General features: G+C 43.2%; 1 protein-coding gene and 1 pseudogene across 3 annotated transcripts in view; one reads left to right on the forward strand and one right to left on the reverse strand.

Annotated features, from left to right (window-relative positions):
* Positions 1-26,930, reverse strand: part of LAMB1 (laminin subunit beta 1) — an 86,188-nt gene that overhangs the window by 29,335 nt on the left and 29,923 nt on the right. For both annotated transcript variants that reach the window (XM_035254108.3, XM_002751747.6), the window contains exons 13-22: positions 26,033-26,112; positions 11,217-11,352; positions 9,813-9,971; positions 8,187-8,314; positions 7,538-7,661; positions 6,868-7,072; positions 6,135-6,278; positions 5,693-5,924; positions 1,655-1,818; positions 59-283 (exon numbers count right to left, since the gene is read on the reverse strand). In XM_035254108.3, the coding sequence (XP_035109999.3) occupies positions 59-283; positions 1,655-1,818; positions 5,693-5,924; positions 6,135-6,278; positions 6,868-7,072; positions 7,538-7,661; positions 8,187-8,314; positions 9,813-9,971; positions 11,217-11,352; positions 26,033-26,112 (1,597 nt within the window). The remainder of the gene's footprint in view (positions 1-58; positions 284-1,654; positions 1,819-5,692; positions 5,925-6,134; positions 6,279-6,867; positions 7,073-7,537; positions 7,662-8,186; positions 8,315-9,812; positions 9,972-11,216; positions 11,353-26,032; positions 26,113-26,930) is intronic.
* On the forward strand, positions 15,483-15,965 carry LOC108592894 (small ribosomal subunit protein eS27 pseudogene; annotated as a pseudogene). The gene has a single exon (XR_013524080.1). The product of XR_013524080.1 is annotated as a small ribosomal subunit protein eS27 pseudogene (transcript).

Raw genomic sequence — 26,930 nt, forward strand, 5'->3', positions numbered from 1 at the left:
AAAAAAAAACTAACATGGAAGTCATTCTAAGGCGCAGGAGAATAAATGTGTATCTTACTTCGACAGTCCTGCCGGAGGGCATCACCATAGTATCCAAACCTGCAGAACTGACAGTGTTCCCCTTCTGTGTGGTACAGGCACTTGAGGCACCTCCCCGTCTCCTTGTCACAGGCTTCTGGGTCTGTCGTGTCAATGTTGTTGTGACATTGGCAAGGCTGACACAACCCCCCCACTTCCAATGGATTGCCAAAGAATCCTGAGGCACAGTTGTCACATCTGGAACCTGTCACCCGATAAAACAAAGCACAAGATGTTTAGCTGATTAACTAAATGCTCCCCAGTGCACCGACACTGATGCCTAAAGCTGATCATGGCAGCGCTTCGTCATCTCTGCATATTTACAGATCGCATCTGAGGGGGAAAGAATAGGCTTTGAGTTGTGAAGGGAAGGAAGTATTACTTTCAGTGGCAAAAACAGCACTAACTTTTGCACCAGCCTAATATTTTGTAGTCTCTCACAGTGCTGCAGCTGCCTCGGAGGCCACAGCAGGCATGGACAGTAAGGAGAAGGGTCCTAGCATGTGAGACTTTAGCTTCTGAGCACACAGGAGTGGAGTGGGTTGGGAGCAAACAAACAATGTAAAATGTAGCTTCATGTTAAAATCCTAATCCAAGGATTACATCTTTTTTTTTTAAAAGAGATGGGGCCTTGCTTTATCACCCTGGTTGGAATGCAGTGGCACAATAATAGCTCACTGCAGCCTCCAATTCCTGGGCTCAAGGAATTCTCCCACATCAGCTTCCCCAGCAGCTGGGACTACAGGTTTGCACCACTGCCTCTGGCTAATTTTGTAAATTTTTTTTTTTGTAGAGATGATGCCTTGCCATCTTGCCCAGGCTGGTCTCAAACTCTTGGGCTCAAGCAGTCCTCTCACCTCAGCCTCCCAAAGTGCTGGGACTACAGGCATGAGCCACCGCACTGGGCCTAATTCAAGAATTAAATAAACTGAAAAGTGACCACTCTTTTGTGAGCAACCTGAAAAATGGGATCTTTAATGATGACCAATTTCCCTAAGAAATCCTGAAATTATATGCCAAAAATATTTACTGAGCTATGTGTAAGCATAGTTAGTATTTGTAACTGGCTTCAAGGATGAAGTAAGGGGAGTTTTTTACAACCCAGCTAGGTTGATTGAATCTCGACAGATAACAGGAGTATCATAACAGTGAAGAATGTATCCAGCCATCTGGTGATTCCCTGGGTGGTACTCTTTTCTTTCTTCTGCCCACCATTTGGTCACCTCAAAAAGCTTTGAGATACTTTTGCTGGAGTTGGATAAAGAAAGGGAGAAATAAAATGTAAGTTCATCTTTCTCATGTTTAATAACAGAAGAGCGTTCCACAGGGTTTTGTTTATAGATTTCCACGAGCTTGCTCTCCTGCTTTGTGTTGTAACATTCTTATCAGAGACTCATGAATTGATTCTACCCCATGTGCCAAATAGGAAAAGGGCATCTTTTCTAACTTTGATTTTTAATTGAAGATTGTAAAAGTGGACTTAATTGGCTCACTCTGCATCTTTTTTCATTAGCAATGAACTCATAAAGACATCTTTTCCTCCCTCTTTGTCTCCCAAAGTCTGCACATAACTTACCAATGTATCCAGGATCACAAACACAGGCAAGCTGTAAAGTAACAGGATCTTGGTAGCAGCTCCTGGCAAACTGGCGTCCACTGTCGGGACCATCTGGGCAAGGGCAAGGGCGGCAGTGATCTCCCGACCCAATGATGGGGTCGCCATAGTAACCAGCCAAGCACCTGCGCCAGTCACAGAAGAGAACAGGTCGTGACCACACAACTCTAAGAAACCTATTTCAAGGAAAGCCTTGAAAACTGGTTCTCTTTGGGCACATTCTTCCCCACTGTTTTCTTTTCTTTTTTTTTTTTTTTTGAGACAGAGTCTCACTCTGTCACCCCAAGCTGTAGTACAGTGGCACGACCTCAGTTCACTGCAGCCTCTATGTTCTGGGTTAAGTGATTCTCCTGCCTCAGCCTCCCAGGTAGCTGGGACTATAGTGGTGCACCATCACACCTAATTTTTTTCTAAAGGAGTCTCGCTCTGTTGCCCAGACTGGAGTGCAGTGGCATGACCTTGGCTCACTGCAACCTCCGCCTCCCGGGTTCAAGCAATTCTCCTGCCTCAGCCTCCCAAGTAGCTGGGATTACAGGCATGTGCTACCACGCCTGGCTAAACTTTGTATTTTTAGTAGAGTCGGGGTTTCATCATATTGGCCAGCCTGGTCTTGAACTCCTGACCTCTGGTGATCCTCCCACCTTGGCCTCCCAAAATGCTGGGATTACAGGCGTGAGCCACCAAGCCTGGCCTAAATTTTTGTATTTTTAGTAGAGACGGGGTTTCACCATGTTGGTTAAGCTGGTCTCAAACTCCTGACCTCAGGTAATCTGCCCGCCTCTCTTCATGTTTTCATGTAGAAGATGTACTATGGTAGCAGTGGCTCACAAACTTTAGCTTCAGTCAGAATCGCCTGGAGGGCCTGTGAACACAGATGACTGGGCTCCTCCCGCTGAGTTTCTGATTCAGTAGGTCCCTGGTGATACTGATGCTGCTGATCTGGGGATCCTATTTGCAGGACCACTGCATTAGAGTGACACCCATTGCCTCAACTGCCCCCTCACTCACTGCTCCCCAGAGGAGAGCCACTTCTCCCCATGTGCACCTGACAGTTCTATCAGTTGCCTGCCTACCCTGAGCACTTTGTTGTGCCCCCTCCTTGTGTTACGGGGTCTGTCCTCCTGAGGGTGGTATACCTGTTGACCTCTGCCCATGCCTAGGAGAGGTGATGTGCTGCCAAGCCCACGGTGGCCACAGGTCTAAAGCCACATCCTACAACCCAGCTTTTCCCAGTACTGGAGCTAAGGGGGTGACAGGGGTGTTCTCCAGCTGTGTAGCCCCTGTGTTTGCCTCTCAGGTGGTTCCAAACTTAGGCAGGGATGAAACATGTTACCTATCAATTCTCACATCCAACACATCAATCCCACCCTTAAAGATAACACACACGGAGGCCAAAGGATCTGCAAAGTTTATACAATTAGTTAAATAATGAGCCAGAGTTCGAACTCAGTGTCCTTTTAGCAACACATTCTTTTACTATTTTAGCCTGCTTATCAAGGTGAATGGTAATTAGGTTACTTTATTTCCTACAACATTAACATCTTGAAGGAACTTTGGAGACAACCTAATCCAACCTAGTTATTCTACTTATGAAAAACTGGATGTTCTGGCCACCTGTGGGGGCTCACACTTGTAATCCCAGAACTTTGGGAGGCTTAGGTGGGTGGATCACCTGAGGTCGGGAGTTCGAGACCAGGCTGGCCAACATGGTGAAACCCCATCTCTATTAAACACAAAAAATTAGCCAGCCATGGTGGTGTGTCCCTGTAATCCCAGCTACTTGGGAGGCCGAGGCAGGAAAATCACTTGAATCTGTGAGGTAGAGGTCGTAGTAGCCGAGATCACACCACTGCACTCCAGCCTAAGTGACAGAATGAGACTCCATCTCAAAAAGAAAAAAAAAACAAAACTCTGTAATCCCAGCTACTCAGGAGGCAGAGGCAGGAGAATCGCCTGAACCTAGGAGGCAGAGAGCTGCAGTGAGCCAAGATTGTGCCACTGCACTCCAGGCTGGGCAACAGGAGGCAAACTCCGTCTCAAAAAAAAAAAAAGGAAAAAAAGGCCGGGTGCAGTGGCTCAAGCCTGTAATCCCAGCACTTTGGGAGGCCGAGGCGGGTGGATCACGAGGTCAAGAGATCGAGACCATCCTGGTCAACATGGCGAAACCCCGTCTCTACTAAAACTACAAAAAATTAGCTGAGCACGTGTGCCTGTAATCCCAGCTACTCAGGAGGTTGAGGCAGGAGAATTGCCTGAACCCAGGAGGCGGAGGTTGCGGTGAGCCGAGATCGCGCCATTGCACTCCAGCCTGGGTAACAAGAGCAACACTCTGTCTCAAAAAAAAAGAAAAAAGAGCTGAATATTCTAACTCACCCAAGATTAGAAAGCAAGTTAGAAGCAGAATTGGGTAAGGAACTAAGGTCCAAGGATTTCAAATTCAATTTGTTTTTCAAGTCTTTTGGAGGCAATTCAAACACATCATGATAGAAATTGAGTGTTCATTTCTTGCCTCCCCTTGGGAACAAGTGTAGAGTTTCTAAATTCACAGGACTGAAACTCTGGTTATCTTGGAATGAGAAAAAAGAATGATGAGAAACTGGCTCAAAGTACGTAGCAGAATTCCAAATACTTAAGTGTGTTTGCCACCCGAACCTAGAGTTAAAAATCCTTCCTTCTCCCACATCTTCCTTTCTCCTTCTCAAAACGCTTTACAAATATAATCCAAAGCTGGCCACAGATATCAACCACGCCATTCGGACACGATGATCGTTCACATGCATTCCACAGTGTGAACCCGATTCTGAATCAGCACTGTGGCGGCCCCCTTTGCTGTTCACCTCTGGGCCCTCTTCCCTCTCTGCTCCCGGTTAATCTTGTTTTCTCATGTCTTTCTCTTGCACTTATTCTCCATCTCTTTTTGAAAAAATAATGGAAAACAGGGCAGAAAAGAAAAAGATCACCCCAATATATTAATTTCCTGCTCTCACTCTTGTGTAACTGTGTCCTTGTTATCTTTTTACAACACAATTTTAAGGTGGGAAGAGATACTTTTTATTGAAAGGGGTACTCTAAGGACCTCCAAATTCTTGCATACTGTTCTAGCATGGAGCTGAGAGCCACGTATTTGCCTCCCTAAACATCTTCATGCTAAAAGTTAATCACATATTCCGTTTTTCACTAAAAGTTTCTCTTTCATCTGATGAGTCAGTTTGTCACTGACTGAAGCACTTGCTGCAATGCTTTACAAGTGACAAAACAAATATCTTCTATAGGGTGAAGGGATGTTGGAAGAGAGAAAATTTATCACAGTGAAAAGGTGGAGACTATTACTCCCCAAAATGCCAATTTTAACAGTATGGTCTGCATTTCTTCATTAGGAATGAACAGTGTAAGTCAGCAGGCACTGTTTTCATATGGACTGTTTTATCTATTGAGCTATCCTATCAATGTTACGGAGGCACATTCTATCTCCTCTTCTTACTATATATCAAGCACATCCATAATGATTATTCAGCTCACACTTGCTGACTGGAGAGCAGATCTACTTAGGCTTGTTTTATAGAGTCTCCCAGAAACTGTAGTTGCATAAAATGTTCTTAAAAACAAAGCTATTTAAAATGACTAATCCCATTTGGATTAGTTTCTCCTTAGACCTAAATTAGGCAGGAGCATTTCACAACTCCTCTCCTTGGCCAGAATCTGCTGAGACAGACAGAATTTCTACACAGCCCTGTGGTAAGCTCTAGGGTAACTCTCCAAGAGAATGAATTCCTGTCAGTTTTGTTCTTTGCGGTATCCCTAGCACTAGAATGACGCCTGGCACAGAGGGGGTGTAAACTCAATATGTACTGGATAAATAAAGATCCTAGAAAATACCAACGTGTTTAGAAATGAATGAGTGAGCTGAAGCCCAGTGGAGATGAATTCTGTGGTTGGTGTAAGATGCTGTCTGCTCAGCCAGAGATCATTGCATTCTCCCTTCTTTCAGCGTCTGCATACCTTTCACAGTTATGACCCATGGTGTAGTCCTGGCAGTTCAAGCACTCCCCAGTCACTGGGTCGCAGTCTTCGGCGTGGCCATTGCACTGGCAGGGCTGGCAACTTGGAAAGCCCCAGTGCCCAGGTAAGCACCGGTCACACTGCCGAGCATACACTCCCTGGAAACAGTGGCACTGGCCAGTCACAGGATCGCAGAAGGCATTGACAGATCCTTGCAGACTGCACTCACAAGCTAAAGAAACAGGCAAACAAGGAACTGCCTTGAGAAACTCATTCAATGGAAACATGCGCCTTTTATAAGCACCCTGTCCCCCATTCAGAATGCTCATGGGTTGGTGTGATCAACTTCAGGAGGGAGGTATCATCTCTGCAGTGATGGAACCCTGCCAGGATGGCTGAGTTCATCTGAATGAATACATAACAATGCTTTTGAGGAACGTACGCTTGCATCCACTGGGGCCAAAGCCAAAGGTTCCAGGTGCACATCTGTTGCAGGTTCTTCCAACCACGTTGGGGCGGCACTGGCACTGGCCTCCGTTGGGGTCACATACGGAACTTAAGGAACCCTGAGGGTCGCATTCGCAAGCTGCAGGTGAAGAGAGGCCAGAACGCATGACACACAGCAGCACAGCATCAGGCTCTCCCTGATCCTTTCTCCTTTACTACTTGGGTTTATTCAGAATTCTGGTTTGAAACATTCTCATCCCTATGATGAGCACAATGGAAGAAAGGGGAGGCAGAGTTGGCAGATCAAAGCAGTTTTTCTAGGCAGGAGGTCATTCACGTTTTCTCCCCTTGCCTTCAAAGCTCAAATATCACAGGACATTAGACCAAAGCCCAGTGACCTTCAGAGGTTGGTCTGACCTTTCAAAGAGAAAAACATACATTTCAGTTACCTGATGCTTCTCTGATTCCATTCCCCACTCCCTACCCTGCTTATGGAAATGCTTTATCCTCATGGACTTTTCCCCTGGCCACCTGTTATTTGCCTATTTCTTGAATATCGATTCCATCTTTAGTGGTGCTCTATCACTAAAATATTACTTAAAAAGGTAAAGACAAACTGTGACTGAGACTCTATTTTCCTGTGCTGCCGAGCACAGGGCTACGGGGCGTGCACTGCACTGCACTTTGTGTGCCAGGTATACTCAGAGCTGGAAACGGCAGCTGCCTACCCAGGCCCGTCTGGTGTAGCAGGGCAGAAATGCTAAAGATGATGCTTCTGCAAACATCAGTCATCGGTGTTTTCACAACGCTTCTGCTGTTCTCCAGACATCGGTATCTCTGAAAGGTTTCCCAGGCACTGTTGGTGACCACCCCATCTCCTGAACCTCCCACGGTGAAGATGTCCAGTGATTTACAGTACGGCATGAGAACAAGCTGTGAAGAAATGGGAACAGCCAGACATCCTTAGAGCGGTGCCCCTCTAATGTATAAACCTTCCTATTCCTAAACACTCTGGCAGGAAATTTCAGCTATTTTACACAGCCTGATGGCTTTTGAAATGCTATTTGTTTTTATTTCAGAGATGGGGGTCTCGCTTTCTTGCCCAGAATGGTCTTGACCTCCCAGCTTCAAGCAAGCCTCCTGCCTCAGCAGCCCAAAGTGTTGAGATTACAGGTGCGAGTCACTATGCCCAGTGAAATGCTATTTTTAAAAGACATTTTATATGGAGTAAATCCTTTCCACGGGGGGGAGTATAAGCAAAGTAACCTCAGAGGCAAGAAAGAATGATGCTTCTTGAGTGCTGGCCTCAGTGCTTCCCCTCAACAAAACACCCTGGGAGCAGCCGGACACTTTCCACCCAGGCTTTCCTGCCTATGCCGGAAGCGATCTTGCACTTACAGAATCGATCAGTGTGTAGGGGCTCTCCACATTGCTATCAGAGGAGGTGTACTGAGGCAGCTCCAACCTCACCGTGTAGTTCACTCCCTTCTCAAAGCACACCGGCCGAGGAAGGACGACATATCTGACCCCAAATAAAAAAAGACAACAACGAAAGTCAACCTTCATGCATCCAAAAAATAAAAATTAAAAACAAAGCTTTGTGGCGACAATTCCAAATGAAAAAAGTCAGCAGTCAATGTCTCACTCTGAAATGGTGGCTTCAAAACTCGCAAAACATTAGAAAAATATGGCTGGGCATGGTGGCTCATGCCTGTAATTGCAACACTTGGGAGGCCAAGGAGGGCAGATCACGAGGCCAAGAGTTCAAGACCAACCTGACCAACATGGTGAAAACCTATCTCTACTAAAAATACAAAAATTAGCCAGGGATGGTGGCATGCACCTGTAATCCCAGCTACTCAGGAGGCTGAGGCAGGAGAATCACTTGAACTGGGGAGGTGGAGGTTGCAGTGAGCTGAGATTACATCACTGCACTCCAGCCTGGGTAACAGAGTGAGACTCCATCTCAAAAAAAAAAAAAAAAAATTAGAAAAACACTAATTTGCATATGTGCTCTGTTGAGCTGCAAACCCACTGTCACACTGACCTTGAGCCTGGTGATAATGACACCACCTGGTTGTCATCATCGGGAATGGTATTACCACACCGGCTGCTGGCTGGAATCTTTCCAGGTCGCTGCACTGTGATGACAGCTTTTTCCCAGTGGTCGGGTAGCTAGAATAAGAAACAATGAAAAGATGGTTAGCCCGCCACTGCCTATTTATAAAAAGACCTCTCCAAATCAACTGCCAAGCTGAAGCGTAAAACACAGAGTAACTTTTCCTTTTCCTCTTTACTACTACCTCCGCTATTGCCCTGATTCCAGCCTGAATCCCTTTCCCAGGACACTGAAACACCTCTCAACTGTTCTTGCCTCTTCCCAGTGTCCTTTTCAGTCCACTTTAAAGCGGCTGCAATAATGACAATCCCCTGCCAGAAATGCTTCAATAACTTCCTGTGAATATTACAGTCCACACACCTAGTATTTTTGCCAACAGCATCTCCAACCATAGCTCTCATCAAGCTATGTGGAATGATTCTCAAAAAAACCAAAACATTCCTCTTTTCTGCTCACGCTATTTCTTACTTCCTTTTGTGCCAGCTTTCCACAATTCCATCCACACTTTAAGGCCTAGCTCTGATTCTCTAGGAAAACGTTTTGGTAGCCCTGGCTCAGGCTGGCTGGTGCCTACCCATCTTCTAGCACCATGCATCTCTCTGCTGTTGCACCGTCACCTTTGACAGTTTGGGGCTTGAGTCTGTCACTGGACAGCCAAGCACTGAGGGACAGAAAGGATCTCATACATCCTCATCACCACCTCAGCCCTCAGCAAGGCTGAGTGCCTCATAAAACATCACTATGTTTGAGAAACTGGATTCAAGAAAATGGTACATTTTGGTCGGGTGTGGTGGCTCACACCTGTAATCTCAGCACTTTGGGAGGCTAAGGTAGGTGAATCACCTGAGGTCAGGAGATCGAGACCAGCCTGGCCAACATGGTGAAACCCCGTCTCTACTAAAAATATAAAAATTAGCCAGGCATGGAGGCAGGTGCCTATAATCACAGCTACTAGGGAGGCTGAAACAGGAGAACTGCTTGAACCCAGAGGCTCTGGTTACAGTGAGCCAAGATGGCGCCACTGCACTCCAGCCCCTGGGCGACACAGCAAGACTGCATCTCAGACAAAAAAAAAAAAAGGTACCTTTTGGCTGGGTGCAGTGGCTCACGCCTATAATCTCTGCACTTTGGGAGGCTGAGGGGGGTGGATCACAAGGTCAAGAGATCGAGACCATTTTGGCCAAAATGGTGAAATCTGGTGTCTAAAAATAATACAAAAATTAGCTGGGCATGGTGATGTGCACCTGTAATTCCAGCTACTTGGGAGGTTGAGGCAGGAGAATCAACGGAACCAGGGAGTCAGAAGTTGCAGTGAGCCAGGATCACGCCACTGAACTCCAGCCTGGCTACAAGGCGAGACTCCATCCCTGCCCCCCGCCCCCCACCAAAAATTGTACATTTTAACTTCCATGGAGGAGGTTAGACTGTCAGAGTCTGATCTATTCCAATGCAACCTCCATATTTCACAATGATATCTAGTACCCATTAGAAATACTATTTTTCTATTCATTCTCCCCATCCCTCCTCCACCAGTCCACTGAGTGGTTTCTTTACCTGTGGCTCATAGCGAATTAGGATATCATACTCCATGGAATATGGTATGTTGTCAATGAAAAACTCCAAATAAGCCCCTTCAGGCACTCGGACGAAGCCGGCTCCAGTCCAGGAGGGAGTCCGGTCCTGGATATACTGCCGCTCCACTACGCTCACCCCCTGAGGACATGGGGAACAATGGTTATGCTTTATTTGAAAAAGAATTCAACAATGTTTAATAGTTAAAGAAATCTGAAGTCACCCAAAGTGTCAAAATGTTGGCTACCTTCTATCTATTTTTTACAGTCCTATCTCCTCTAATAGATTGCAAAAAGTTTTTGATATCCAAACAGAAAACTGGTTTCATTTTAGTTTTGTGGTTGGAGTAGTCTTGGGACCCTGGAGAAAGCACTCAAAGGCTTGGGATACACCTTATATGATACAACCAGGAGAATAAGCATAAAAGAAAAAAAAGAACATCCCACATACCATTATAAGCAAGTCTAGGAATAATAAGATGCTTCCCAGATTCTCCACAAGGCTAGTCCAGTATATCTAGTGATTTCTGTCTCTCATACTGGCATTAGTCTTAAGGCTCCATTTTCAAGTGAAGAAACTTAATATGATAGTGAATGATGACAACTGACGAGTTAACTCTGATTAATTGTCTACAGGGTTATTTTTTAATATCTGTGGTTAGTCATCTCCAAAAATGGCTGCCATCAATTCTTTCATTCCCTGTATGTATCTGTGTGTATCATGTGTGGCCTTACCCATCAACAGGTGCAAACTATGTTATCTTTTCCATGAATCTGGGCTAGCCTTGTGACTTGTGACCAACAGAACGTGAGGAAATGACCTCCTAGGACTTCTGAGTCCAAGCTTTAAGAGACCTGGGAGCTTGTTTCCTCTTTTTGGAAGCTGGAAGTCATGTAAGAAATCTCACTATCCTGCCTCCGCTGTGCTGTGAGAAAGCGTCAACAGAGCTGCCTGGAGAGGTTGTGTGGAGAGAAATGCCCAGCCAGCCTCTAGCTGTTTCAGCCATCCCAGCTCATGAGCCAGGCATACATTTAAAGTCACTAAATTTGGGGATGAATTGATGGAACAGTATCCTTGCCTCAGTATTTACCATGTTAGACTGATAACTTTGGAGCCTAAGTAGAGAGAAGAAGAGTTTTTTGTAAAGACAAATTTCTTAAACCAACCAAAAGCCTTATCAGTGAATGCTCCAAAGCCCATTTGTGAGCTACAGATTCACTTAGCTTTAAATATGACTGTCCTCAGGAAGGCATGGTCCTGATCCTTACTTTGTGCTCACTGACAAAGCTATAAAAATGCTTCTGAAATGGTGTCTTTACAAAGCATGTATGTTCCACTACACCCCAAACACTGCTTTACCGACCTGCCACACACTCCCCTACTCACAGGCCCCAGATTGGCTTCCTCTGCTTCATAGAGGTAGTGATCCAGGGTGGCAAAGTAGTAACCAGGTTCCACTTCGCTGCACTGACGTCCAATCATGTGAGGCCGACAGGAGCACTGGCCTGACTCTGCAGAGCACCTGGAAGGGAGGAGGAGCCAGGTCAGCTGAGTTCACGGTCACCTGAGTCAACCTGCCAGAAGCAGTAGCTACAGCTGCCATTACTCAGTACACAGGGCCAAATACCTACACAGCATTTCATTGTTTTCTTCAGAAAATACATATGTGGAATAAAACAGTGCCTGTGGATTAATTCCAAACTCCAAAAGCATGGTGGACAACCTGGTCTTCTCTGTTTTACCTCCCTTGCCCTCTCCGGATGGACGCTCCATCCACATCACATGGAGGTTTTCTGTAGACATCCCAAACCTTCCTGCTTTGGCATCTTGCATCTTTTGCTTATTTCCTGAGATTCAGGCTCGAATATCCAGCTCCCTGAAGGACATCTCCTGCTTGGCTGTCCCAGAGGCATCCCGAACCAGTGGATCTAAAACAGAAGCCCTTGCTCCCTCCCATAGTCTGTCTCAGGGTGAAGGCACTACCACCTGCGCAGTCAACCACGTCAGAAATATACAAGTTCTTCTCTAGATTCTTTCTTCACACTCCATCAGGAACCAAATTCTGTGATTCTTACTTCTGCATCTTTTGTCTCTCTTCCCCCTTTCCCCTGGCTCTGCTATACTAAATATAAGAAATGCATGAAATAAAAGAAAAATAAGGAATTTAATGTAAATAAACCTTAAAAAATTTAATCATTACCACTGTAGGTAATAAAGCTGTCTGGATAAGCTATAATATATTTATTCTGTTCTCAGCTTATGTCCTTTTTTTTCTTAGTATAATTTTGTATACAAAATAAAACTCAAATTACATGTATCCATTTTTACTTCATTTAAAGGTGAACTGTGGTTTGGAATTGTTACTTTAAACTCATTCTCAAGGTTTTTTTTTTTTTTTTTCCTTTTTTTCTCATACCAAAGTTTTAAACAAGGTACCTAAGGCAAGTTGCAACTCACAGGAAGACTTTGCACTCACAGGCTTATTAAAAATGTCTCGAGGCTGGGTGTGTGGTGGCTCATGCTGTATCCCAGCACTCTGGGAGGCCAAGGCGGGTGGATCACTTGAGGTTAGGAGTTCGAGACCAACCTGGCCAACGTGGTGAAACCCCGTCTCTACTAAAAATACAAAAAATTAGCCAGGTGTGGGAGATGCACCTATAATCCCAGTTACTTGGGAGGCTGAGACAGGAGAATCACTTGAACCCGGGACGCGGAGGTTGCAGTGAGCTGAGATCATGCCATTGCACTCCAGCCTGGGCAAGAGAGAGAGACTTTGTCTCAAAAAAGAAAAAAAAAGAAAAAGAAAAAGAAAAAGAAAAAAAAGTCCCAACCTGCCATGGTATAGCTGAAGTCCTCTTTCTATATGTCATGTTGTTATGTGTTAACCTTCATAGCCAATTCCCAGGAGAGGAAAGCTTGTTCCAATTAGGGCCTAGCTCTCTTTTGGCACAGACCATGAACAAAAGCTATTTTCATAAATTCAGGCATCAGACATTACATCATATGGACAAAAGAAAATTCTTTCTTCCCCAGATGTTTACTGACACAACAAATATCCAAAACATGAACCACCACAGAAGAAAATAACTAGCCCTTCACATACAACCATTAGAAAACGAGCAAAGGAAGGTGAGGACAAAGATACCAGCAGCATCCTGGTGCTGCCTCTGTCTGCCAACAGTTCTAAACAAGGAACAGCTCCATGAGACCCCATCATGTGAAAGGAATTCCCTTAACAGTGGCCCTGTCAATCACATGTCTCTGTCCACAGGCTTGAATTGTCATCACTGACAGGCATGGCTCCAATTTAACACTGGCGCCTTCAGTGAACTCATTCTCATAGCTTTCCTAGGCAGACGGCCCTCACCCTAACAGCTCTCAGCACCCAGCAGCCAGCTGTGCTCTACTTCTCTATTTCCAGCCATCAATGGGACATTTCCATGGACTGGCCACCTGTCATCTCTAATTCACGAACAGATCATCACCTCCCACACTGACTTCTTATCCTCAGCTCTGCTACTTCTGCCAGTAGATTTAAAATTCTTCTCATGGTGAAGGTGCGACATCACCTTCTATTTCCTTTATCCCAATATTCAAGTCTTACTTCAAAATATTTCTCAACTTAGCAGTTTTCTCTCATTGTCACTGCCACTGCCTCAGTCCAGGATGTCATCATCCCATACCTGTTACTCTAACAATCTCCTAACTGACCTCTCAAACTCTTTTCCTTCCTCTGCCCAATCCATCCTGTCTACCACAGGCCAACCAATCTTCCCATAGCACTGCTTTCACTGTTTCACAAAAACCCACAATTGTTTCTTACAATTTCAAGTCATGATTCCTCTGCCTGGCTTTCTGCAGCCTCCATAACCCAGCCCCTGAAAACAGCCTCTCTTTCTGGTGCCGAATCTTTGCTTTCCAATGAGCCACACTCCTCATGCTTTTCAGCAAATATTTACTGAGCAAATATTGGCACTGGCAGCCTCGCTTCCCAGTGCAGGTAGACTCACAGTTGAGTCCATTGTGAACTTTGTTCTGAATGATTCCTTACTTCCTCAGCAAGTCTATTATTTCTGGCTAAATGATATGTAGAAAGAGAAACGAAAAAAAAAATCTCTGTCCTCAAGAACTTACCGTCTAACTGAGGATAAGAAATAAAGTAATTAACCAATGCAACAAATCAAAATGCAGGAAGAACCTATGCATTAATAGAATTACAAGCAAAGCACAATGGGAGAAGAAGATACGATTCATCTGATTGAGGAGACTGAGGGAGGCATATGAAAGAGGCAACCTTAAAGCCTGGAGAGGAATTGACAGGCAGAGAGAGGACAGGAATGACAGGAACAAAGATGGTGACGGGGGAATGTGAGCAGAGATGGTCAAGATCAGGCCAGATCTCTACCTTGCCACACCCATTCCCATCTCTGTGCCTTTAACCTATCTTTTCCTTCCCAGGTAAGAGGCCCTCCCCTGCTCACCAATCACACCTTTCAGTCACTGCAACCTCTACCTCCTGGGTTCAAGTGATTCTCCTGCCTCAGCGTCCTGAGTAGTTGGGACTACAGCCTGCTGAATCCCAGCCTGAACAGACCTGATTACTGCTGTGGAAGGCATGTATACAGCCACTGAAGCAGCAAGTTTTGCTTCTGAAACAATCTTTTAAGTTTTCCAACAGGGTACTATCAGGCAGGTGAGGATACAAGGAGAAGTTGAAAATTCCAACATGGAAGAGGTACTTCACATAAACCTCACCATGGTGGCACCCTGATTTCAGACTTCCAGCCTCTAGAACTTCCACCATTACTGAAGCAATCTGCCTTTACTGAGGCAGTCCACCATTACCGAGGCAATCAGCCATTACTAAGGCAGTTCTAACTGTACCACTGTAAACAAAACCACAAGGAAGTTCACACAACAGCTGGGCAGAGCCCACAGCAGCTCAGCAATGCCTCTGCTGGCAGACTGTGAATGGACTACCTCCTTGCTGGGCAGGGCATCTCTGGAAAAAGGCAGCAGCATGTCAGGAACTTATAAATAAAGTCCCAGGAAAGAGCACCTGGCAAAAAATGTGGTTATGAGTTCCACTGCAGCAGACTTAAATGTACCTGCCCAGCAGCTCTGCAAGGCAAAATGGAGCTCCCAGCTCAGCACTTGAACTCCTATAAGGGACAGACTGTCTCCTCAAGCAGCTCCCCAACCCCCATATATCCAAAGAGACACCTCATAAAGGAGAGCTCAGGCTGACATCTGGCGGGTACCCTTCTGGGATTAAGATAACAGAAGAAACCAGCAGCAACCCTTACTGTTCTGCAGCTGCTGCAGGTGATCCCCAGGCAAGCAGGGTCTAGAGTGGACCTCCAGCAGTCCTGCAGCAGAGGGGCCTGTTAGAAGGAAAACTAAAAAACAGAAATAGCTTCAACATCAACGAAAAGGACGTCCACTCAGAGAACCCATCCGAAAGTCACCAACTACAAAGACCACAGGTAGATAAATCCACACAGATGGGAAGAAACCAGTGCAAAAAGGATGAAAACACCAAAAACCAGAACACCTCTCCTCCTCCAAGGGATCACAACTCCCCACCAGCAAGGGGACAAAGCTGTGTAGAGAATGAGTCTGATGAATTGACAGAAACAGTCTTCAGAAGCTGGGTAATAACAAACTTCTCTGAGCTAAAAGAACATGTTCTAACCCAGTGCAAAGAAACTAAGAACTTAAAAAAAAAAAAAAATGCTTTCCAGCAGTGACAACCAACACACGAGAACATGCCTCTAGCAAAGGATCTCCTTCATCCCTCTCCAGAAGAGAAGAGGAAACACAAGAAGAAATGCCTGGTGCAGAGCCCCAATTCCTACTTCATGGATGTGAAATGCCCAGGATGCTATAAAATCACCTTGGTCTTCAGCCATGCACAAATGGTAGTTTTGTGTGTTGGCTGCTCCACTGTCCTCTGCCAGCCTACAGGGGGAAAAGCAAGGCTTACAGGAGGATGTTCTTTCAGGAGGAAGCAGCACTAAAAGCAGTTTGAACCAAGATGAGTGGGAAACCACCTCAATAAACACATTTTGGATTAAAAAAATAAAAAAGAAACTAAGAACCTTGAAAAAAAGATTTGACAAAATGCTAACAAGAATAAACAGCTTAGAGACGAATATAAATGAGTTGATGGAGCTGAAAAACAGAACACGAGAACTTCATGAAGCATACACAAGTTTCAACAGCCGAATTGATCAAGCAGAAGAAAGGATATCAGAGATTGAAGATCAACTTAATGAAATAAAATGAGAAGGCAATATTAGAGAAAAGAGTGAAAAGAAATGAACAAAGCTTCCAAGAAATACGGGATTATGTGAAAAGACCTAATCTGCGCTTTATAGGTGTACCTGAATGTGATGGACAGAATGAATCCAAGCTGGAAAACACTCTTCAGGATATTATCCAGGAGAACTTCTCCAACCTAGCAAGGCAGGCCAATATTCAAGTGCAGGAAATACAGAGAACACCACAAAGATATTCCTCAAGAAGAGTAACCCCAAGGCACATAATGGTCAGATTCACCAGGGTTGAAATGAAGGAAAAAATGCTAATTGCAGCCAGAGAGAAAGGTCGGATTACCCAAAAAGGGAAGCCCATCAGACTCACAGTGGATCTCTCACCTGAAACTCTACCAGCCAGAAGAAAGTGGGGGCCAATATTCAACATCATAAGAAAAGAACTTTCAACCTAGAATTTCATATCCAGCCAAACTAAGCTTCATAAGTGAAGGAGAAAGAAAATCCTTTACCAATAAGCAATTGCTGAGCGATTTCCTCACCACCACGCCTGCATTACAAGAGCTCCTGAAAGAAGCACTAAACATAGAAAGGAACAACCAGTACTAGGCACTCCAAAAATGTATGAAATGGTAAAGATCATTGATACAATGAAGAAACTGTCAATGAATGGGAAAATCATCCAGCTAGCATCAAAATGGCAGGATCAAATTAATACATAAAAATATTAACCTTAAATGTAAATGGGCCAAATGCCCCAATCAAGAAACACAGACTGGCAAATTGGATATAAAGTCAAAACCCATCAGTGTGCTGTATTCAGGAAACTCATCTCACATGCAAGGACACAAATTGCTCAAAATAAAGGGATGGTGGAAGATGAACCAAGCAATGGAGAGCCAAAAAAACCCCACAAAAACAAAAACAAAAAAAATCAGGCATTGCAATCCTAGTCTCTGATAAAATAGACTTCAAATCAACAAAGATCAAAAGAGACAAAGAAGGGCATTACATAATGGCAAAAGGATCAATGCAACTAGAAGAGCTAATGATCCTCAGTATATATGCTCCCAATACAGGAGCACCCAGATACATAAAGGAAGTTCTTAATGACCTACAAAGAGACTTAGACTCCCACACAATAATAGTGGGAGCTTTAACACTCCACTGTCACTATCAGTCAGATCAACAAGACAGAAAATTAACAAGGACATCCAGGACTTGAACTCAGATCTAATAGACATTTACAGAACTCTTCGCCCCAAATTCACAGAATGTACATTCTTCTCAGCACCACATCACACTTACTCTAAAATTGACCACATAATTGGAAGTAAATCACTCAGTGGAATTCGTAACAAGCAGTCTCTCAGACCAGAGTGCAATCAAATTAGAACTCAGGATTAAGAAACTAACTCAGAACCACACAATTTTGTGGAAACTGAACAACTGGCTCTCGAATGTTGACTGGATAAATACTGAAATTAAGGCAGAAATAAAGATGTTCTTCAAAACCAACAAGAATGAAGACACAACATACCAGGATCTCTGGGACACATTTAAAGCAGTGTCTAGAGGGAAATTTATATCAATAAATGCCCACATGAGAAGCAAGGAAAGATCTAAAATCGACAGCCTATCATCAAAATTGAAAAAGCCAGAGGAGCAAGATAAAAAAAAAAAAAAACAACTCAAAAGCTAGCAGAAGACAAGAAATAACTAAGATCAGAGGAGAACTGAAGAGCGAGACACAAAAAAACCCTTCAAAAAAATCAATAAATTCAGGAGCTGGTTTTTTGAAAAGATCAACAAAATAGACCACTAGCCAGAATAATAAACAAGAAAAGAGAGAAGAAAATAGATGTAATAAAAAATGATAAAGGGGATATCAGCACCAATTCCACAGAAATACAAAATACCATCAGAGATTATGACAAACAACTCTGCACATACACCAGTAAATCTGGAAGAAATGGATAAATTTCTGGACACCTGCACCCTCCCAAGCCTAAACCAAGGAAGAAGTTGAAACCCTGAATAGACCAATAACAAGGGCTGAAGTTGAGGGAGAAATTAGTAGCCTACCAACCAAAAATATCCCAGGTCCAGATGGGTTCACAGCCAAATTCTACCAGATATACAAAGAGGAGCTGGTACTACTCCTTCTGAAACTATTCCAAACAATACAAAAAGAGGGAATCCTTCCAAAATCATTATATGAGATCAATTTCATCCTGATACCAAAACTCAGCAGAGACTCAGCAAGAAAAGAAAATTTCAGGCCAATATCCATGATGAACATAGATGCAAAAATCTTCAATAAAATACTGGCAAACCGATTGCAACAGCACATCAAAAAGCTTATCCACCATGATCAAGTAGGCTTCATCCCAGGGATGCAAGGCTGGTTCAACATGTGCAAGTTTATAAACATAATTCACCACCTAAACAGAACTAAAGACAAAAACCACATGATTATCTCAATAGATGCAGAGAAGGCCTTCAACAAAATTCAACAGTCCTTTATGCTAAAAACTCTCAATAAACTAGGTATTAATGGATGTATCTCAAAACAATAAATTTTTTTAATTGTGACTTTGTGATTTACGACAAAGTCACAGCCAATATCATACTGAATGGGCAAAAAACTGGAAGCATTCCCTTTGAAATCTGGCATTAGACAAGGATGTCTCTCACCACTCCTATTCAATATAGTATTGGAAGTTCTAGCCATAGTCAACAGGCAAGAAAAAGAAATAAAGGGTATCCAATTAGGAAAGTAGGAAGTCAAATTTTCTCTATTTGCAGATGACATGATTGTATATTTAGAAGACCCCATCGTCTCAGCCCAAAATCTCCCGAAACTGTTAAGCAACTTCAGCAAAGTCTCAGGATACAAAATCAATGTGCAGAAATCACAAGCATTCCTATACACCAATAACAGACTTAAAGAGAGCCAAATCAAGAGCAAAGTCCCATTCACAATTGCTACAAATTGAATAAAATACCTAGGAATACAACTAACAAAGGATGTAAAGGATCTCTTCAAGGAGAACTATGAACCACTGCTTAAGAAATAAGAGAAGACACAAACAGATGGAAAAACATTCCATGTTCATGGTTAGGAAGAATCAGTATTGTGAAAATGGCCATACTGCCCAAAGTAATTTATAGATTCAATGCTATCCCAATCAAGCTACCTATCACCTCTTTCACAGAACTGGAAAAAAACCACCTTAAACTTCATGTGGAACCAAAAGAGAGCCCACATAGCCAAGTCAATCCTAAGAAAAAAAAAAAAGCTGGAGGCATCATGCTACCTGACTTCAAACTATACTACAAGGCTACAGTAATCAAAACAGCATGGTACTGGTACCAAAACAGAGATACAGACCAATGGAACAGAACAGAACAGAGGCCTTGGAGGCAAGGCCACTCATCTACAACTATCTGATCTTTGACAAACCTGACAAAAACAAGCAATGGGGAAAGGATTCCCTGTTTAAATGGTGTTGGGATAACTGGCTAGCCATGTGCAGGAAACAGAAACTGGACCCCTTCCTGACACCTTATACTAAAATTAACTCCAGATGGATTAAAGACTTAAACAGAAGACCTAACACCATAAAACCCTAGAAGAAAATCTAGGCAAAATCATTCAGGACATAGGCATAGGCAAGGACTTCATGACTACAACACCAAAAGCATTGGCAACAAAAGCCAAAATAGGCAAATCAGATCTAATTAAACTCCAGAGCTTCTGTACAGCAAAAGAAACAATCATTAGAGTGAACTGGCAAGCAACAGAATGGGCAAAAAATTTTGCAATCTACCCATCTGACAAAGGGCTAATTTAATCCAGAATCTGCAAAGAACAAACAGATTTACAAGAAAAAAACCCATTCAAAAGTGGATGAAGGACATGAGCAGACACTTTTCAGAAGAAGACATATATGAGGCCAACAAACATGAAAAAATGCTCATCATCATTGGTCATTAGAGAAATGCAAATCAAAACCCAGCTGAGATACCATCTCACGCCAGTTAGAATGGCAATCATGAAAAAACCTGGAGAAAACAGATGCTGGAGAGGATGTGGAGAAATAGGAACACTTTTACACTGTTGATGGGAGTGTAAATTAGTTCAGCCATTGTGGAAGACAGTGTGGCAATTCCTCAAGGATCTAGAAATAGAAATTCCAATTGACCCCGCAATCCCATTACTAGGTATTTATCCAAGGGACTATAAATCATTCTATTATAAAGACACATGCACATGTAAACAGTGCCACAATGAACATATAACAGCAAAGATTTGGAACCAACCCAAATGCCCATCAATGATAGACTGGACAAGGAAAATGTGGCACATATACAGCATGAAATACTATGCAACCATAGAAAACAATGAGTTTGTGCCCTTCGTAGGGACATGGATGAATCTGGAAACCATTATTTTCAGCAAACTGACACAAGAACAGAAAATCAAACACTGCATGTTCTCACTCATAGGCGGGTGTTGAACAATGAGAACACATGGACACAAGGACGGGAGCATCACACACTGGGGTCTGTTGTGGGGGACTACGGGAGGGACAGCTGGGGGTGGGGAGGTTGGGGAGCAATAACATGGGGAGAAATGCCAGATATAGGTGTCGGGGGGATGAAGGCAGCAAACCACATTGCCATGCATGTACCCATACAACAATCCTGCATGATCTGCACATATTCCCCAGAACCTAAAGTATAATCATTTTAAAAAAAAGAAAAAAAAAATATATATATATCATACCTTTCAAATCTCACTCAGCTTTCAAAACTCAAGCTCAAATCCTAGCTTCTTCACAGCGAGACCAATGATTTATTACATGTAATCATTCTCTCCTGTCTCCAAGTAAAAATCACATCTGATAGAAATGGTAGAGTTTACATTTATGTATTTTCTACAAATTTCCCAGTAAACTAGAGAGCCAATTCATGAAATCAGTAAAGGTGAATAAGGGCATAAAATAAATAAGGCCCTGCACGAGGCAGAATAACAGCACCCAAAGATGTCCATGTCCTCATCCCTGTTGTTGTGGGATGTTACCTCATATGGCAAAAGACACTTTGCTGATGTGATTAAGGGTTAGGACCTTGAGACGGAGAGATTATTGGCATATCCGGGTGGGCCCAATCTAATCACACGAATTCCTAAAAGTGGGAGAGGCAGGCAGAGAAGTAAGTGGGTCAGGGAGCTGTGACATGAGAAGGATTTGAGCCAGTGCTGGCTTTGAACATGGAGAGAGGGGGCCATGAGTCAAGGAATGTGGGCAGGCTCTAGAGGCCGAGAATGGCCCTTAGATGACAGCCAGCAAGAGAAGGGGGACCTCAGCCTGCAGCTGTGAGGAGCTGAATCCCGCCAACAACCCAAATGAGCTGGAAACAGATTCTCCTTCAGAACCTTCAGAAAACAATGCAGCCCTACCAACATCGTGATTGGGGTCTACGAGACTGTATTTAACATACAGAACTGGAAAATAATAAACTTATGTTGTTTGAAACAACTAAATTGTGGTATTTGTTATGGAAGCAATAGAAAACTAACACAGGCTCTATGTTCTCTCAATGGGTGAAGGTCAAGATTATTTCTAAAAACAAACAGATTTATAATAAATATACAAATTGGCAACATTTAAAAATTCCATTCTATTTAAATGGTGATAAACAGGGAAAATAGAGTTTTACACTTTCTCCATTACTAAGGAATTAGGCAGAAGAATATTAAGGGATAAAAAGCATCATTCCTAATAACCAACCACAGTGTTCAGCCCGCACCATTCATTCCCTGAGGGTCGAATTCCTCCCCACCCTCAACTAGGACACTTTCTATTCGGTGGGACCTATGTTCCATAATCCTATTTTATCACAGTATAGTCACATGCCACTTAATGACGGGGATATGTTCTGAGAAATGTGTCGTTAGACAATTTCGTTGTTGTGTGACCATCATAGAGTGTGCTCACACAAACCTCGATGGTGTAGCCTACTGCACACCCAGGCTGTACAGTACAGCCTATTGCTCCTAGGCTACAAACCTGTCCTGCATATACTGTATGGAATACCATAGGCAATTGTAACACAATGGCAAGAATTTGCGTATTCAGCCATATTAAAATGTAGAAAAGTTTCAGTAAAAATAGAGCATCTGATGGAACCACCATTGTATCTGTGGCCCATCCTTGAATGAAATGTTAACATGCAGTGCATGATTATAATTAACAAGGGGTTAGCTATATCCCATAGTCATTCAATACACAGATAACAATATTAACTTCAGCCCTGGTTTCAAAGTACAATAAATTTTAGTCCCTCATTTATTGAGTACCTGCCAGGTCCACCCTGTTGGGTGCCAAGTGAGATGCAAAAACCAACATGATATAATCCCTCTCCAAAGAGACCTTTTCACTACAATTGTAAAAACAAAGTACATGCTTAAAGAGATGCAGAAGTAATGCATCGAGGAGGGGATGGTTCAGGCTTCAGCAAGGAAGTTCAAAAAAGAGGTGGGGCCAGGTGTGGAGGCTCACCCCTATAATCCCAGCATTTTGGGAGGTTGGGGAGAGCAGATCACTTGAGGTAAGGAGTTCAAGACCAGCCTGACCAACATGGTGAAACCCCATCTCTATTAAAAATATGAAAATGAGCTGGGCATGGTGGCTGGCACCTGCAGTCCCAGCTACTCGGGAGGCAGAGGTGGGAGAATCACTTGAACCCAGGAAGTGGAGGTTGCAGTGGGTTGAGATCATGCCACTGCGCTCCAGTCTGGGAGACAAAGCAAAACTCTGTCTCAAAGTAAAAAAAAAACAACTGGTGCTTCAAACCTGATATGAAAGCTCTACATTTCGTTGTTAAAATAATTTTGAAGGACACCCTAAAAATGTTTATATTTTTCTCCAGTGAGGACAAATCTCTGATGGAAGATTAAAAAAAGAAAAGAAAGTTTATATTTTTCAATGTTATTAAACATTTACAAGTAGCATTTACCTAGCAACCATTGCCAATTCCTTTTTATTCATTAAAACAGGTTATCTCCTAGGCAAAACTTCATTAACTTGGCTTCAGTTACATTATTTAACTTAATTAGGTCTTACTTTTTTTTAATTTTTTTGAGACAGAGTTGCTCTGTCACCTAAGCTGAAGTGCAATGGCACGATCTCAGCTCACTGCCATCTCCGCCTTCCAGGTTCAGGTGATTCTCCCTGCCTTAGCCTCCCGAGTAGCTGAGATTACAAGTACCCACCACCATGCCTGGATAATTTTTACATTTTTAGTAGAGATGGAGTTTCACCATGTTGGCCATGCTGGTCTCAAACTCCTGACTTCAGGTGATCTGCCCGCCTTTTGGCCTCCCAAAGTGCTGGGATTACAGGCGTGAGTCACTGTGCCCAGTCACTTAATTATTCCAAAGTGCAGACTGGTTGTCAACATAATAGACATGGATTATTAAACTTATGTTGTACTACCAAAAATCCATTCAGCTCACTGTACAAAACATCTTAAAGCTTTTACCTCTTCCAGTGATTTTTATGCTGAATTCTGCCCCTCACCAAAGTAACTAAGGAGCGCCTGGGATCACATTTAGAGATTGCCTCTCCTAAGGAGTACATACCTAGTTTTTAACATCTTAGGTAGAAATCTTTTACTTCTTAAATTCTTCTACTCAATCAGCATTTATTTAATACCTACTACATATCCAAGGCAAAGCAAAGAAATACTATCAGGTAAAAGATTTGAGATGGAGTTTCACTCTTGTTACCCAGGCTGGAGTGCAATGATGCGATCTCAGCTCACCGCAACCTCTGCCTCCTGTATTCAGGCAATTCTCCTGCCTCAGCCTCCTGAGTAGCTGGGATTACAGGCACACGCCACCATGCCCAGCTAATTTTTTGTATTTTTAGTAGAGACGGGGTTTCACCATGTTGACCAGGATGGTCTCGATCTCTTGACCTCATAATCCACCCGCTTTGGCCTCCCAAAGTGCTGGGATTACAGGCGTGAGCCACCGCGCCCGGCCCCAGGTAAAAGATTTTTTTATGAGTGCTTGCAACAAACAAATCATCCAGCAAATATTTCCCAAGTGGCATCTATGACTTCTCCAGTAGAATCAGTGCTTCAAGACACCCTGCCTGCGGGGTGCCTAGGGAAATTCCTCTTGAGGGAAAATCATTTTGAAAAATATCACCATAAAACACTCCAGAGTCACCAGACTAGAAAGCATTTTTAAAGGTTCTTTTTCCCCTCCCCCAATGATTCTCAAAGATAGGGCATCCCATCAATCATTCCAGAAAGATCAGATAATTACCTGCTTGAAAAATCTTTACTAATTTTGCCTCCTAAACTCTCTTGATGAATACATTCTGGTTTCATAAATTTTTGCAGGAGAGATTAGAGGGCAGGCCAGGGCCTGTGCATGGGTGGAGACAGACAGGAAGTGCGTGTGGAACAGAGAAAAAGTGGAAGGCAGTGTAGAAACAAATGCCACTTTCATCTCATCAAGAAAGACTTTAGGAGTGATGACAGCTTTGAATTGAGGAATCAATTACTAAATGATTCAACATGTGTTCTGGGAGTCACAAAGGAAAGTCAGAAAAGTGATTCCATAAGCAGAAAGCATTCTGTCTTCCTTGCTTTTATGGAATTATGCTGGCTTCCTCCTCCCTGGAGGTTTTCTAAGAACAGAAATTCACACCGGATTTCAGACGCTACATGCCGTACTGGGTCTATGGCATGACCTGGAACAGAATAAACCCAAATAAAGAGGACAAACAGAACATGTTCTTGCTGCTAAAAATCTCGTTCTTTCCCAGGAGACTACTATGGTGTTGGGAAATAATTGGGTAAGAAAGTCCGTTTTTGAGTACATGAAGCTTGCTCAATGAATTCAGCGTGTTCTCTCTGAGAAGACTCAAGGCTACAGGGAAACATCTGTCTCTTCTCTCAGCAGTCACTTACACTATCTGTTCCAGATGTTCTGACTCTGAGCCAGGAACAGAGATCAACATTCTCTTTGACTCGAAGGTGGTTAATTAAACTCCGACAGACTTAACATCTTGCCAAACGTATGTTCTGATAGCTCTGGGAGCCTTATGTTTCATTTATTCAGGGATAGCAGCATATTTAAGCAGCTAAATATTATTTTATGTAATTTTCATGAATGGGCTTGCAAGTTGCAAAATAAAAAAGAAAGAGAAAATGAAAACGTTATCTACACAAATCAAAACAGGAGTCCATTTTCTATGTTTTTAGATTGTTGAAAAATAAAATGGTTGATACCAGCTGCTGCCGTGGATGGGGGAAAAGGTACTTTTGTAACTGATAGGAAAATAAATAGCTCAATATGGCTGGAAAAACCTAACATTCTCCATTAAAATGAAAAATACTTATGTACTTTGACTTAGCAGTTCCATCACTGGGAATCCAGTCCATGGAGATACCTACACATATTCATCAAGACATACAAAGAAATACTTTGCAGGGCTGGGTGTGGTGGCTCACACCTATAATCCCAGCTCTGTGGGAGGCCAAGGCAGGCGGATCGTGAGGTCAGGAGTTTAAGACCAGCCTGGCCAACATGGTGAAACCCTGTCTCTACTAAAAATACAACAATTAGTTGGGCATGGTGGCACATGTTTATAATCCTAGCTACTTGGGAGGCTGAGGCAGAAGAATTGCTTGAACCAGCACCCGGGAGGTGGAGGCTGCAGTGAGCCAAGATCGTGCCGCTGCACTCTTGCCTGGGCTACAGAGCAGGACTCCATCTCCAAAAAAAAAAAAAAAAAAAAACTTTGCATATCTTTTTGAGAAACAACTGAATGTCACTCAGTTCTAGAAGTCACGACTTTCCCAGAAAACTGAGTACAAGAGCATGTGTGGAGCTCCACTTACCTATTGTTTAACGCTCCCCCAAGGTCACAGTCACATGGTCTACATCCATCCAAATCATTGCTTAAGCCCCAGTGCTCTGGCTGCAGAACAAAACATTCAACATGTAAAGGGAGGTTTCTGTAATTATACAATAGACTCAGCAAGAAACAAGTTAAAGCATGTTTTGGCTTTTCTACCAAATGCTGATTTTCACCATAAAAGCAGAAAGCCAACACAAGGAAGGAGTATTCTGAGACAAAGAAACCTGAGCTGCAGGCACTGGAGTCAGAGAGGTGTACACAATCACCTGATCATGCCAGGTCACAGACTAGCTGCTCTGCCCTACAGATAACCTCCATCCAGCAACTAATAAGAGCAAGCAGTGAAAATACCAATTTTCCTCATCAGAATGACTCTGGCAGTAAGAGAATAATGGCAAGTATTTGGCAGGCCTTTAACTTTGCCCTCAGCTCAGTCTGTCATAAATCCCATACAAAAAGCCCTCCACGGATTTATCTATGTGAAAATATAGCATACAATTATGACTAATCTTACAACTGAGCAGTGAGGAAATCAAGTCTTCAGAGCACTAGAGATGGAAATAAAGAGAAATGGAACAGTATCTACACAGGGAAGATGAGCTATGTGCACCTCAAAAATGAATATATAAAAACAGGTTCAGCAATTTATTTTGTTTATTTTATTTACTTTTTTGAGACAAAGTCTTGCTTTGTCACCCAGTCTGGAGTGCAGTGGCACAATCCTGGCTCACTGAAACCTCTACTTTCTGGGTTCAAGCAATTTTCCTGCCTCGGCCTCGTGATTAGCTGGGATTACAGGCATGCACCATCACACCCAGCTAATTTTTGTATTTTTTTTTTTTTTTCTTTTTTTAGTAGAGACAGGGTTTTACCATGTT

This window comes from Callithrix jacchus, chromosome 11, assembly GCF_049354715.1.
Source record: "Callithrix jacchus isolate 240 chromosome 11, calJac240_pri, whole genome shotgun sequence".
In the NCBI taxonomy this organism is placed as follows: Eukaryota; Metazoa; Chordata; class Mammalia; order Primates; family Cebidae; genus Callithrix; species Callithrix jacchus.